This window comes from Physeter macrocephalus, chromosome 17 (genome assembly GCF_002837175.3).
Source record: "Physeter macrocephalus isolate SW-GA chromosome 17, ASM283717v5, whole genome shotgun sequence".
Lineage (NCBI taxonomy): Eukaryota > Metazoa > Chordata > Mammalia > Artiodactyla > Physeteridae > Physeter > Physeter macrocephalus.
In genome coordinates, this window is record NC_041230.1 from 53,762,492 (window position 1) to 53,774,221 (window position 11,730).

An 11,730-nucleotide genomic window follows, 5' to 3' on the forward strand; every position below is an offset into this window, starting at 1 on the left:
GGCGACTGACGGCCGCCGCGCCGCCGCCGCGCCGCCGCCGCCGCCGGTGCGCACGCGCCGCCAGAGAGCCGAGCCCCGCCCCACCCCGCAAGGGAGCCTATCCCCGCCTCGGTGAGAGTCTAGCCCCGGCCCCTGGAGAGCCGAGCCCCGCCCCCCGGGGATCCGAGCCCCTGCCCCAGGAAAGCAAGACACGCCCCTGGGATACGAGCCACGCCCCTCCCGACTGTCAAGCCACGCCCCCAAGGCCTAGGCGACCTCGCCGTCTAGGGCTTGGCTCCGCCCACCAGGGGGGACCTGCAAAGACCTGGGCCGAACCCGAATGCCTCCCGCCTACCCCCGCCCTCCCGTGTCATTGGGACCGTCTCCCCGCGGCCCCACGACCCCACGACCCCACGACCCCCGGGGGGACTGGCGCCTGGGCAGCAAATGGCTCAATGTCGGGTGTGAGGGCCGAACTTACCACCTCCCGAGTATGGGGCTGACGCGCTCTTCCCGAGATCAGCCCCGAACACCCTACGGGGCATCTCCTCCCAACCCAGAATGCCCCAGGAAGGCCCGAAGGGGCCCCGCAGAACCCCCCAGGAAGGCCCAAAGTAGCCGCCTAAGAACCCCTCCTGAGCACCCTTCCATGAAGAATCCTCCAGGAAAGCCCAGAGGACACTGCTCCGAGGACCTCCCAGGGAGGCCTGGAGGAGCCCACCAGAACTCCCCAGAGGATCCCAAGAACCTCACGCTAGGTGTGTAGTCTGTCTGATCTTGCTGTGCCCTAGTTACCTTATTTACTGGGTTCTGGAGGCTGACTGGGGCCTAGGGCAGGGGTGGAGAATGTGCAGACCTTCTCCTGACCGTGGCTTCACCTTAACGAGCGCTGATAACAAGAAACTGTCCAGAGAGGAGGGCCAAGGGTATGGATGTGATTACAAGATTACAGGATTATAGAAGCCTTCGCCTGGGTGGGCCCAACTCCTTTCTGGTCAAGACTGACTTCAACGCCCTGAAGTGCTGGAGAGCCCTTCAGGAACCCCAAAGGAAGACTAATCAGAGCCCAAAAGGAAGTTAATCCACAGACCACCCCAGTGTTTCTGGTCAGTGTTTCTAGTTCTACTCAAATAGAAAATAGTGACTGCCCCAGTTCCCTGGGCCCAGCCTCCACAAGGTCCTGGCTATTCACTACCTCCCTAAGGAGGTCTCCAAGCGGAAGAGAGGGCTGCCTACCCCAGTCCACAGAATCCCATAAACGGGGAAGTTCATCTTCTGACAGAAGTAACCATTCTGTACTTCAAACCTTGACCATCTCAGCTCCAGGCAATTGAAAAACAACATGTAGGGACTTCCCTGGTGGCGCAGTGGTTAAGAATCCGCCTGCCGATGCAGGGGACACGGGTTCGATCCCTGGTCCGGGAAGATCTCACATGCCACGGAGCAGCTACGCCCGTGCCCCACAGCTACTGGACCTGCGCTCTAGAGCCCGCGGGCCACAACTACTGAGCCCGTGTGCCACAACTACTGAAGCCCGCACGCCTAGAGCCCTTGCTCCGCAACAAGAGAAGTCACCCAATGAGAAGCCCGCGCACCGCAACGAAGAGTAGCCCCAGCTCACCGCAACTAGAGAAAAGCCCGCGCGCAGCAACAAAGACCCAACACAGCCAAAAATAAAAATAGATAAAATTTCAAAAAAAGACTCCGCACTCAAAAAAAAAAAAAAAGAAAAACATGTAACTGCCCTCCCTGTAACTCAATGGTTTTTCAAACTGTCCTCCACCCTGTTATAAGAACTCTCTTCCTGCAAATAGCAACACGTAAACAAAAGTATACTCATCGCTTCACTCACCTATTTAGAAATATTTAATGGCCCCATTGACTTCTTATCACATCACACAAAGTACCTCACAATCCTGTCCTAACCTCCCAGTCGGGCATCATTTCCTGTCTCCACTGAAACTCACCATGTCTGCCCCTTGTTCAAGCTGTCTCCTCTGCCAGGAGAATCCTCTCCCCAGTCTATGCCAGTAAACAGCCACCCCTTCTCAGAATGTCCCTTTATTACAGCACCATCATTTGTTTTCTTACAAACATTTGCTTCCTTTGGTAGCAGCCTTACTAGATGTATCTCCTGTCACATGATAGACCTGCTAACACACATCGTGTAATCGGCAAATGTGTACTGACTAAATGTTTGTTCAATGAAAAAGGAACAAATGATAAACTGGCTAGAAGGCTAAAAAGTGAGGAACATGAACCAGATTTAGAGAAGGCTAGTGGATTTATCACCTGAACCATCCAAGCTAGGAAGTCTCCCAGCAAACAGAAATGCATTAACTAATGTAATAAATTTTTATAGAATGCCTGACTAACCTACATGCTATGTTCTGTGTGGATCCGCAGATTGTAAAGCATGAGCTTTGCTGTTGTATATTTCAATCAGTTTGTTTTTTAAATCTATCTACTCCCTACTAGGTCCTATTAATAAAATACAGTACTTACCAATTAATAAAATACAGTATTCTACTAATAAAATTCAGTATTCTCAGGTCCTATTAATAAAATACAGTATTAATAAAATACAGTTTAGAGTACATGAAAATGTACAAAATTTTCCATCTTTAGAAGAATGGTTAACGTATGTTCATAATTTGAATAATGCATAATTCAGTGAAAAGATACCTCTAAATCTATATGTTCTTGACAGCAGGAACAACAGAGGGCTGTGTACAATAACCCACAAAGGTGTGAAAGGCCGGAATTTGTACTGACCATCAGAACAGAAAAAAAAGGATGGCCGTGAGAGCTTGGGTAATCCATATCGGTGGAGCGGAACCAGAGGGGAAGAGTTAGGCTGTAGCAGAGAACTATTACACATCGAACCCTGAAAGCTTTGTGTCCTTGAAACTTTTACAATCCCTTATATAGAACTGTATCCCTTACAAAGAACGCTAAGGAGGATACATTCATAAATGAGGAAAACCTAGAAAGAAGAGGCCCTTTTTTATGGAAATTTTTAAAAATTTTATACAATTTTAAGGCTTACTTTTTATTTCCAGTTATTACAAAATTTTGGCTCTATTCCCCGTGTTGTACAATACATCCTTGAGCCTGTCTGACACCCCAAAATTTGTGCCTCCCTCTCTCCCACTCCTATATTGCCCCCCCAGTGGTAACCACTAGTTTGTTCTCTGTATCTGTGAATCTGCTTCTCTTTTGTTATGTTCACTAGTTTGTTGTATTTTTAATTTAATCATTTTTTTTTCAAGAAAACAAAGTGAGGATTTACTAAGAGAAAGTACCATCTCAGTGGGAGAGTGGGCAGACTCAGGTGAGTAGCTGCCTACCTAGTTTGTTGTATTTTTTACTTTTACCACGTATAAGTGATATCATGTAGTATTTGTCTTTGTCTGGCTTATTTCACTTAGTATAATGCCCTCAATCCATCCATGTTGCTGCAAATGGCAAAATTTTGCTCTTTTTTATGGCTGCGTAGTATTCCATTGTGTGTGTGTGTGCATACATATATATATATATATACATATATATATATCACATCTTTATCCATTCATCTCTTGATGGACATTTAGGTTGCTTCCATATCTTGGCAATTGTAAATAATGCTGCTATGAACATTGGGGTGCATGTATCTTTTTGAATTAGTGGGGTTTTTTTCAGACATATATCCAGGAGTGGAACTGCTGGGTCATATGGTAGTTCTATTTTTAATTTTTTGAGAGACCTCCATACTGTCCTCCACAGCAGCTGCACCAAGAGATCATTTGTTTTAACAGTATGTCGGGAATATAAGAATGAACTCTTTGTTAGTGAGAACTGATAACAACTAAGGAAATCAGTAGAGTACAGGACAAGGCGTTTCTTTTTTTTTTTTTAATTTTAATTTTTATTTTTTTTTTGCGGTACGCGGGCCTCTCACCGCTGTGGCCTCTCCCGTTGCGGAGCACAGGCTCCGGACGCGCAGGCTCAGCGGCCATGGCCCACGGGCCCAGCCGCTCCGCGGCATGCGGGATCCTCCCGGACCGGGGCACGAACCCGCGTCCCCCGTATCGGCAGGCGGACTCTCAACCACTGCGCCACCAGGGAAGCCCGGCTTTTCTCAATTGGTTGCCTCAAAAGTAGTAGTTCTTTCAGGTTGCCCCTGAAAGTAGTAGTTCTTGAACTTAAGAAAACCCTGTTAACTTTCCCCATGCTGGGTCTCAGAATCCAGATGTGAAAAAATGGCATCTTGCCCACTGTTCAGAAGAAACAGTCAAGGTGAATGGAAAGAAGGGAAAATATTCAAAGGCTGAACAAGAGGTCTGAGGTGCGAAATAAGAGTCTCAATGATTACATCCTTTAGTCCCATACATGGGCAAAAAGCTGGAAAAATAGCAATACTTCAGAATTTGTTTGGAATTAAACGAGCAAAAAACTACAACAGAGAAAAAACCCTGTGGAATGCCTGCCAGCTCCATTAGTTGTCACACGCTCACTTAAGAGACAATGTCAGGTTTTAGGTGTGATTTGAGATCACTTTCCTGCATGCACCGGTGTGCTGGTTTCTGAAGTTGTACACCAGAGCCAGAGCGTCCTGGGAGAGGAAGCACTCCCACATGGTTCCTTTCTCGCTTTGGACAATCCCTCCTGGACCTGGTGAAGACACTCCCAAAGACTGCAAACTATGAAGCATCAACTGCAAAACCCTCCTGGCTGAGTCCTTTCTGAGAAGAGCCAGAACACTGCTCTTGAGCAATACTTGTTTGTTTACTTTAGCTAAAGAGCAGAGATGACACAAAACTGATTGGACCACCGGCCAATAGTGGCCCAGACAACAAGGAGGGTGGAATATCTTTCCCAATCAGAAAGAAGAGAGGCAGGACAGGCCGGGCAGGCCTGAAGAGCTGAACTAACTCTCAGTGTGACTTGCCCTCCATACTGAGTGTGGCAAAATAACCCTAACGTGTTCTGCACTGCCAGTTAATGTTTCATGCTTTGTGGGTTTTTTTTTTTATGCCTCGTTTAACAGATTCTTAGAAATAGGGAGACAGCATGATTTACAGCATGTTACTTCACTAATACTCAATTTCTAGCTGTTACCTTATAGAAAGAAACAGGGCAAGAGTTACTTAAAACTGACACTGCTTGGGTTTCTAGAACGATTATTTAATAGCTTAAAAGTACCATGAGATTTCTGGAGAAAACACTGAATAAATTCACATGACAGAAGCGGTCTTTTCTACTTTATGTGGATTATTTCAAAGAAGAGTAATATTTGTTAATCGTTTAAAAATAAATCGTACTATTCTTATATTAACTAGCTTAAAATAGATCATATTAATCTACCACTCTGAATATCATTTACTACGTCGAACATAGATTAAACTGCAATCTGGGGGGATTTCCCTGGTGGTCCAGTGGTTAAGACTCTGCGGTTCCGCTGCAGGGGGCACGGGTTCCATCCCTGGTCGAGGAACTAAGATCCCTCATGCCACATGGCGCAGCCAAAAATAAACAAAAACAAAACTGCAATCTGGGGGCACATGAAATTTTTCACATACACTCAAGCACACTTGTTTTCAAATTTTACATGAAGTTATGGTACTTCTTGATATTTATTTGCGTATAACTAAATTAGTAAACTTTAAATATAATTTATATTTTATTTCAATGTGTTGTTCTTACATGCTCATGAGACACCTTTACACACCAACTGCTTTGGATGATTTTCTGAGACACCTATAGGGAAGTGTGGTTTTAGATTCAAGTAGGAAGTGAAGATAAGAGCATAGCAATCACTGTAAATGTGGACTTCAGTACTTGAAAATCACAAAGAGTAATCCTGTCCCATCTCTATCACAGCCCTTGAGGTAATCCCTGGGGCAGTGAACCCAAGGCCTGAGGTTATTTGGTAAAGCTTTATGGATGCCTAAGGGACTAGGAAAATATGAAACTCTCCTTCCCCTCCCCCCAGCTCCATATGCCTGATATCGATTTTTTTTTCACTCCTCTTGCATTTGGAACAGTTGTCCAGCAAGGGAACAAAAAGTCCATTTCTTACGAACTAGCAATTAAGCCAAAAAAGCACTCACCAGTCAATACTCAGTATCATAAAAACCCAGAAAAGAAAGCAATACACAGTCCACACTCTCATTTAAGACTTCGAAACTGATCATTTTGTGTCTGGCAGAAGGTAGGTACACTTACTGGAATTTCCCCCCCCCCAATCTTCACAGAATAAATAAAAAACAACCAAGATAGTACACTTGGAGCTTAAAACCTTCCTTTGGAACATTGGAAAGCAGACAATGTTTAAGTCATCTTTATTAACTGTACACTATTAGAGATTTTTCAAGGTAAAGAACTGTGACAGAAAGAGGAGAAAAAAAAAAACCTGGGAAAGTGACATATGCACAAATGCACTTTTCTTTTGTAAACAGTGGCACAGTACAGAGCTACAACGAACATCACTGTTCTGGCAGATAATTATACAAGATACTTGGCTACTCTGTAAAGAAAGAAATTCCAGGTGCATTGGAACCCCTCTGAGAAATATATTTCAGTAGGTTTTGTATGTTTGTTTAATAACTGTCTATTAGCACAATCCAGTTACCTTATGAAACAGACATTATAAGAAAGGATTTTACAAACTCAAAAAGGGGAAAATACTTTCAAATTATGAAATATTAAAGAGCAAAACCAGCCAAAGAATCACGTGCTGTTCATTCAGGTACATGTTTATCAGATGTTTGAGTTGGGCAATAACTGATGCGATAACTAAACGTTGCGTAATATTTATATTCTACCAGGCCCCTTTCATTTGCTCCTCAGAAAACACCTGGAGTTCTAAAATAGTATTGCCCTCTTACACACGAGTCGGAGACTGAGAAAAATGGTTACGTATTCAAGGTAGCTCACCTAGTTAGTGTCTGAAAGACTGAGGGGTCTGAACTCGGGTAAGACTCCGTATCTGAGACCAGCAGAGATGAATGAGAGGCAGTGAACACTGCCAGGTGTGGGCAGGCCGGCCCGCGCCCTGTCAGCGCAGGTGATGCCCAGGGCTCACTCGACCGCCTGAGTTACCTGAGGCCGGACGCCGAGCCCAGGGCACGGACTTTCTCCAGGGCCGGACTCTACCGACCATAACCTGAAATAACACAGTTGCGGTTCTTTTCCTAGTTGGGACAATGCGTGCCGGAGATTACCAGTGGACAGTTTCCTTAAAAAAGAAAAGAAAACTGAGACGTACTTGACGTGGAAGCCAACGAAAACAAAGACACAAAAAGCCGCGGGCGGAAAAGCACCAGCAGCTCCAAAGGAGGCAGGGGCACAACACCCCTTTATCTTCAGGTGCAAACATCACCAGGCATCAGAAACCGCACCGGGAACAGGAGCGAGGCCGAGTCGCGGCAGCTCGGCCGCGGGGGCAGCGCCGTGCGTGTCTGCGCGGCGCATTTCCGCGGGTCACAGGCCGATCCAGCGCTCGCGCTCCCCACGCGGGTCGCCGGCCGCCGGCCGCCCCCACTCCCGCCAGCCCCGACCCCGCCTCGGGCGCTGCGCTTGTCCTGCTTCCGCCACGCCCGCCATGGCGGCGGCGGCGGCCCGCTCCTGGCCCCGCCTCCCGGGACGCCGCGCCGGTCACCTGACGCGGCTGCGGGCTGAGAAGACACAAGAGCCGTCGCTGTCGCCACTGTCGGAACCGTCTCAGCCACCGCCTGGAGCCGCCGGCATTCTCCACCTCGCCGCCCCCGCCCAGCCTGCCGCGCCATGCCGTCGGAGAAGACCTTCAAACAGCGCCGAACCTTCGGTGGGTGCCGCGGGGCCGGCCGCTGACGGAGGGCCGGGGGGCTGAGGGGCCGAGGCGGCGGGGCCGGCCCTGGCGGAGGGGCTCCGGAGAGGGCGGACGGGCCGAGGTGCCGAGGGCTGAGGGGCTGAGCCGGGCTGAGCCGGGGGCTGCGGGAGGGCCGGGCCCGGGCGGCTGAAGGGCCAAGGCGGGGGCCTGACGGGCCGAAGGCTGCCGGGCCCAGGGGGCTGCGGGCCCGAGGGCGCACTGGCGCGGAGCTGCTGAATCACCTTTTGGCCCCGGGAGGCCGGGCGGGCTGTGGGCTCGGGGCCCGTCAGCCCTCCAGCCCTGGGGTGTTAGGTCCCCACGACGAGACGAGCGCGAGCCGCGCAGGGGGTGCCCTCCTTGTAGGGGAGGCTGGCCCGGGCGCCGGGCTGGGACAGGTTCTCCTAAGTGGTGGCACCGGGGGTGCAAGGCAGTCGTCTCCTGGTGCGTCGTCCGGGTCACACATGGTTCCTTTACGCGTCAGGACTTCCGCGGAGGGGAGTGACTCCGAGGCCGCGCCTCCTCACGCCTGCCCCTTCCCCTGCAGCCCCGCGTGGCCGGGACTTCTTGGTCCTATTTGTGGCACAAGAGCTAGGGTGGGTGGGTGGCTCTTCTAACCGGCTTGCGACAGCATTCTTTGACAGCAGCGGCGAATCCGTTCTCTCCCAGTTCAGGCTAGAATCCCCACTTAGCTTGCTGGCGTTTGGTTGAAACTGGAGGTGATGCCATCACAATATTTACTCCTCCACAAAACCGATGCGAAGGAAGTGATTGGTGCTGCCTTTAAGCAAGACAGCTCTGCAGTAACAACGTGGCCTCCTTGCACATCGCTGTGTAGGGCTTGTTTATCTCAGCCCTGGAAGGCCAGGTGGAGTAGGGCGGGACCCGCGTTCCTTCCTGCCCTAATCTTTAGGAGCTTGAGCAGTATCGCTTTCGTCTACTTTTTTCTAGTTTCCTGGAGTCTAGAAAGAGCGAAGCATTCACTTGAGCTAGGATATGGTTTTGTAGATCTCGTTATTGATAATGGTTTCTTGTTCCTTTGAAGCTCCAGTAGGTGAAATTCACGTTGACCTGTGGAGCATATCCTTTCGGCCTCTTGAAGCGGTTGGTTAGCAAAACTTAGACGTGTCTTTTTTTTTTTTTTTTAAAGAAATTTTCTCTTTAGTGACTTTCATGAACTCAAGTTGATACTCATGAATATTGCTTACTTTTTATGCAGCCATGAGAACAGCATTTAGAGCAGATTTGCCATTGTATCTGGCTTCTGTCCTTACAGACTCTGGCATTGAAAGCTAACTGGGGATATTTGTATGGGAAAGATGCCCATTTTCTCATGACCAATACTATAGTTACTTTCTTTTTGCTTAGAGTATTTTTTGGTTATCTAGAAAAATCGCACAAGAAGAGTAGGTGGTAAGAGTAGGAAAGGTGAGGAATAACTAGAATAAAAGTGAGAATAAATGAGAATAAAATAGCGAATTAGAAGGAATTCCCCTGGTGCCTGTGGCCTTGAGGGTAAACCAGCAGGTATGCCTCATTTTTTTCTCCATTAGTGTATTTGTGGGCTTTCCTCTTTGTTCACCTTTACTCCCACTCCTCCTTTTTTTCTCCCTAGTCTCCTGACTCTGATTCTTTTTTTTCTACTTTTATTGAGAAATGACATTCATCACTGTATAAATTTAAGGTATTCAGCATGATGGCTTGGTTTACATATATTGTGAAATGATTACCATAATAGGTTCAGCTAACATGTATCTTCTCATAGATTAAAATAAAAAAGGAACATTTTCTCCTTGTGAAGAGAACTCCTAGGAGTACCCCCTCCCCCCCTTTTTTAAAATAGGGCTCTTTAATAGTCATTTTGCAGGGCTTCCCTGGTGGCGCAGTGGTTAAGAATCCACCTGCCAATGCAGGGGACACAGGTTCGAGCCCTGGTCCGGGAAGATCCCACGTGTCGCGGAGCAGCTAAGCCCGTGCGCCACAACTACTGAGCCTGCGCTCTAGAGCCCACGACCCACAACTACTGAGCTCACGTGCCACAACTACTGAGGCCCGCGTGCCTAGAGCCTGTGGTCCGCAACAAAAAGCCACCACAGTGAGAAGCCCGCGCACCTCAACGAAGAGTAGCCCCTGCTCGCCGCAACTAGTGAAAGCCCACGCATGGCAATGAAGACCCAACGCAGCCAAATAAATAAATACAGAAAAAGAATTTTTTAGGGCTTCCCTGGTGGCGCAGTGGTTGAGAGTCCGCCTGCCGATGCAGGGGACACGGGCCCGCGTACCGCAAAAAAAAAAAAAAAAATTTTTAAATAGTTATTTTGCAGAAAAATATCACATCATTTAATGGCTACTGCCTTTCCTTGCTACTGATTATGGTAATCAGCACTGACAATTTTCAGAGATTTGTAACACAATAAATGAGGGAAATAAGTTGTTTGGAGATACCTTTTTTATAGAACCTAAGACGAGCCCCAGTTAGCTTGAGCAGTACTCTTCCCAAGTGAGTGAGTTTAGGTTAATTAAAAATTGAGTATAGCTCTGCTGTGATATATTCTACCAGGGTTGAAAGTGTTGAGGTGAATCTTAGGGCTCGCCCAAAACAACCACTTACTTTTGTGGCCAAAGAAACTGGGTGGGGCCCTGAGAGGTGGAAATCATGGCCCACCTAGTGGCAGAGTCTGGACTTGTACCCTTCTGATAGGAATTCTTCTGTCCTCCAGTAGGTAGCCATCATTTCCAGTACATGAAGTGGACCAACACTCTGAGTCAAGAGGCAGCAGTGTTTCCTTACAAATGTTTTGAAGATTTTTATGAACTTCAGAAGTTGTATTTGAGCAAATATTTTTGGATTCAGTCTTATCAAATGTCATAATCTCACTCCATTTTCTTCTAGGGTTGCCCTAGTTTGTTTAATAACAGATCTGTCTCCTAGACATCATTCTGCTGAGATTCAATGTTAAACCTAGATCTTTAGCTTCACCATCAATAACAAAAGGTCTGCATGTCTCGGAAGTTCATGTGATGGTCTAGAATAAATAGCTCCAACTATGTAACAGGGAGACTGGAGAAGGAGATTTATGCCAACACCTAGGTAACACTCCCTGCTCTTAAGCTGTGTCACTCACTGATGGATGGGATTTTATGTTTTTTATTTATAGGCATATTGGGGAAAATATTTATGCTTCCACTTCAGTGAACTAAATCCTGGAAAATATATGTAAGCCTTACTTTAAATGCCCTAGGGAATCTATCTTAAAGCATCTTTGCAAATAAGACACCTTAGACTCCTAGTCTCTATTTTTGTAAGGCTTATAAGCGTTCTTAGAGATAGGAAGAGGAATCTGGGGAAGTATATCATCCATGTACAAGCCTGAGCCCTGGGGGAATACAGACATGACTAGAGCTGGATCCCTGACTGCCAGGGGCAGTCTGTTGAGAAAGGCAAATGATAAACAGATCATCACAGCATTAAGAAAATAATTGAGTAAAAGAAGTGCTCTCATGTGCCTTTGATCCAGTGGCGTTGGTAATGCTTTTGTTAAATATACTGTTGGCTTCTGAAAACAGCCTTCTATTCAGAGTTAGGCGTCAGCATATACCATATTTATTTAATCACCCTGGGCTCACCACTGGATTTTCATTACAACAGGACGCTAAAGACATTCCTACAGGACTTTGGTACTACTCTTTTCACTTAGGGAAGTCATTTGTCTTCCTCTGTTGTCCCACCTTTGATGAAAATAATCATTTTTGCCTTCCTTTTTGGACCATATTTTGGGGATAAATCAAGATAAAGAAAACTTTTGAGGGCTTCCCTGGTGGCGCAGTGGTTGAGAATCCGCCTGCCGATGCAGGGGATACGGGATCGTGCCCCGGTCCGGGAAGATCCCACATGCCGCGGAGCGGCTGGGCCCGTGAGCCGT

General features: G+C 47.5%; 1 protein-coding gene across 1 annotated transcript in view; it reads left to right on the top strand.

The window, feature by feature from the left end:
• The first annotated feature begins 7,625 nt into the window (after window positions 1–7,625).
• Window positions 7,626–11,730, top strand: part of MAP1LC3B (microtubule associated protein 1 light chain 3 beta) — a 13,034-nt gene continuing 8,929 nt past the window's right edge. The window contains exon 1 of the mRNA XM_024125038.3: window positions 7,626–7,786. Within this exon, the coding sequence (XP_023980806.1) occupies window positions 7,747–7,786 (40 nt within the window). The 5' untranslated portion in view covers window positions 7,626–7,746. The remainder of the gene's footprint in view (window positions 7,787–11,730) is intronic.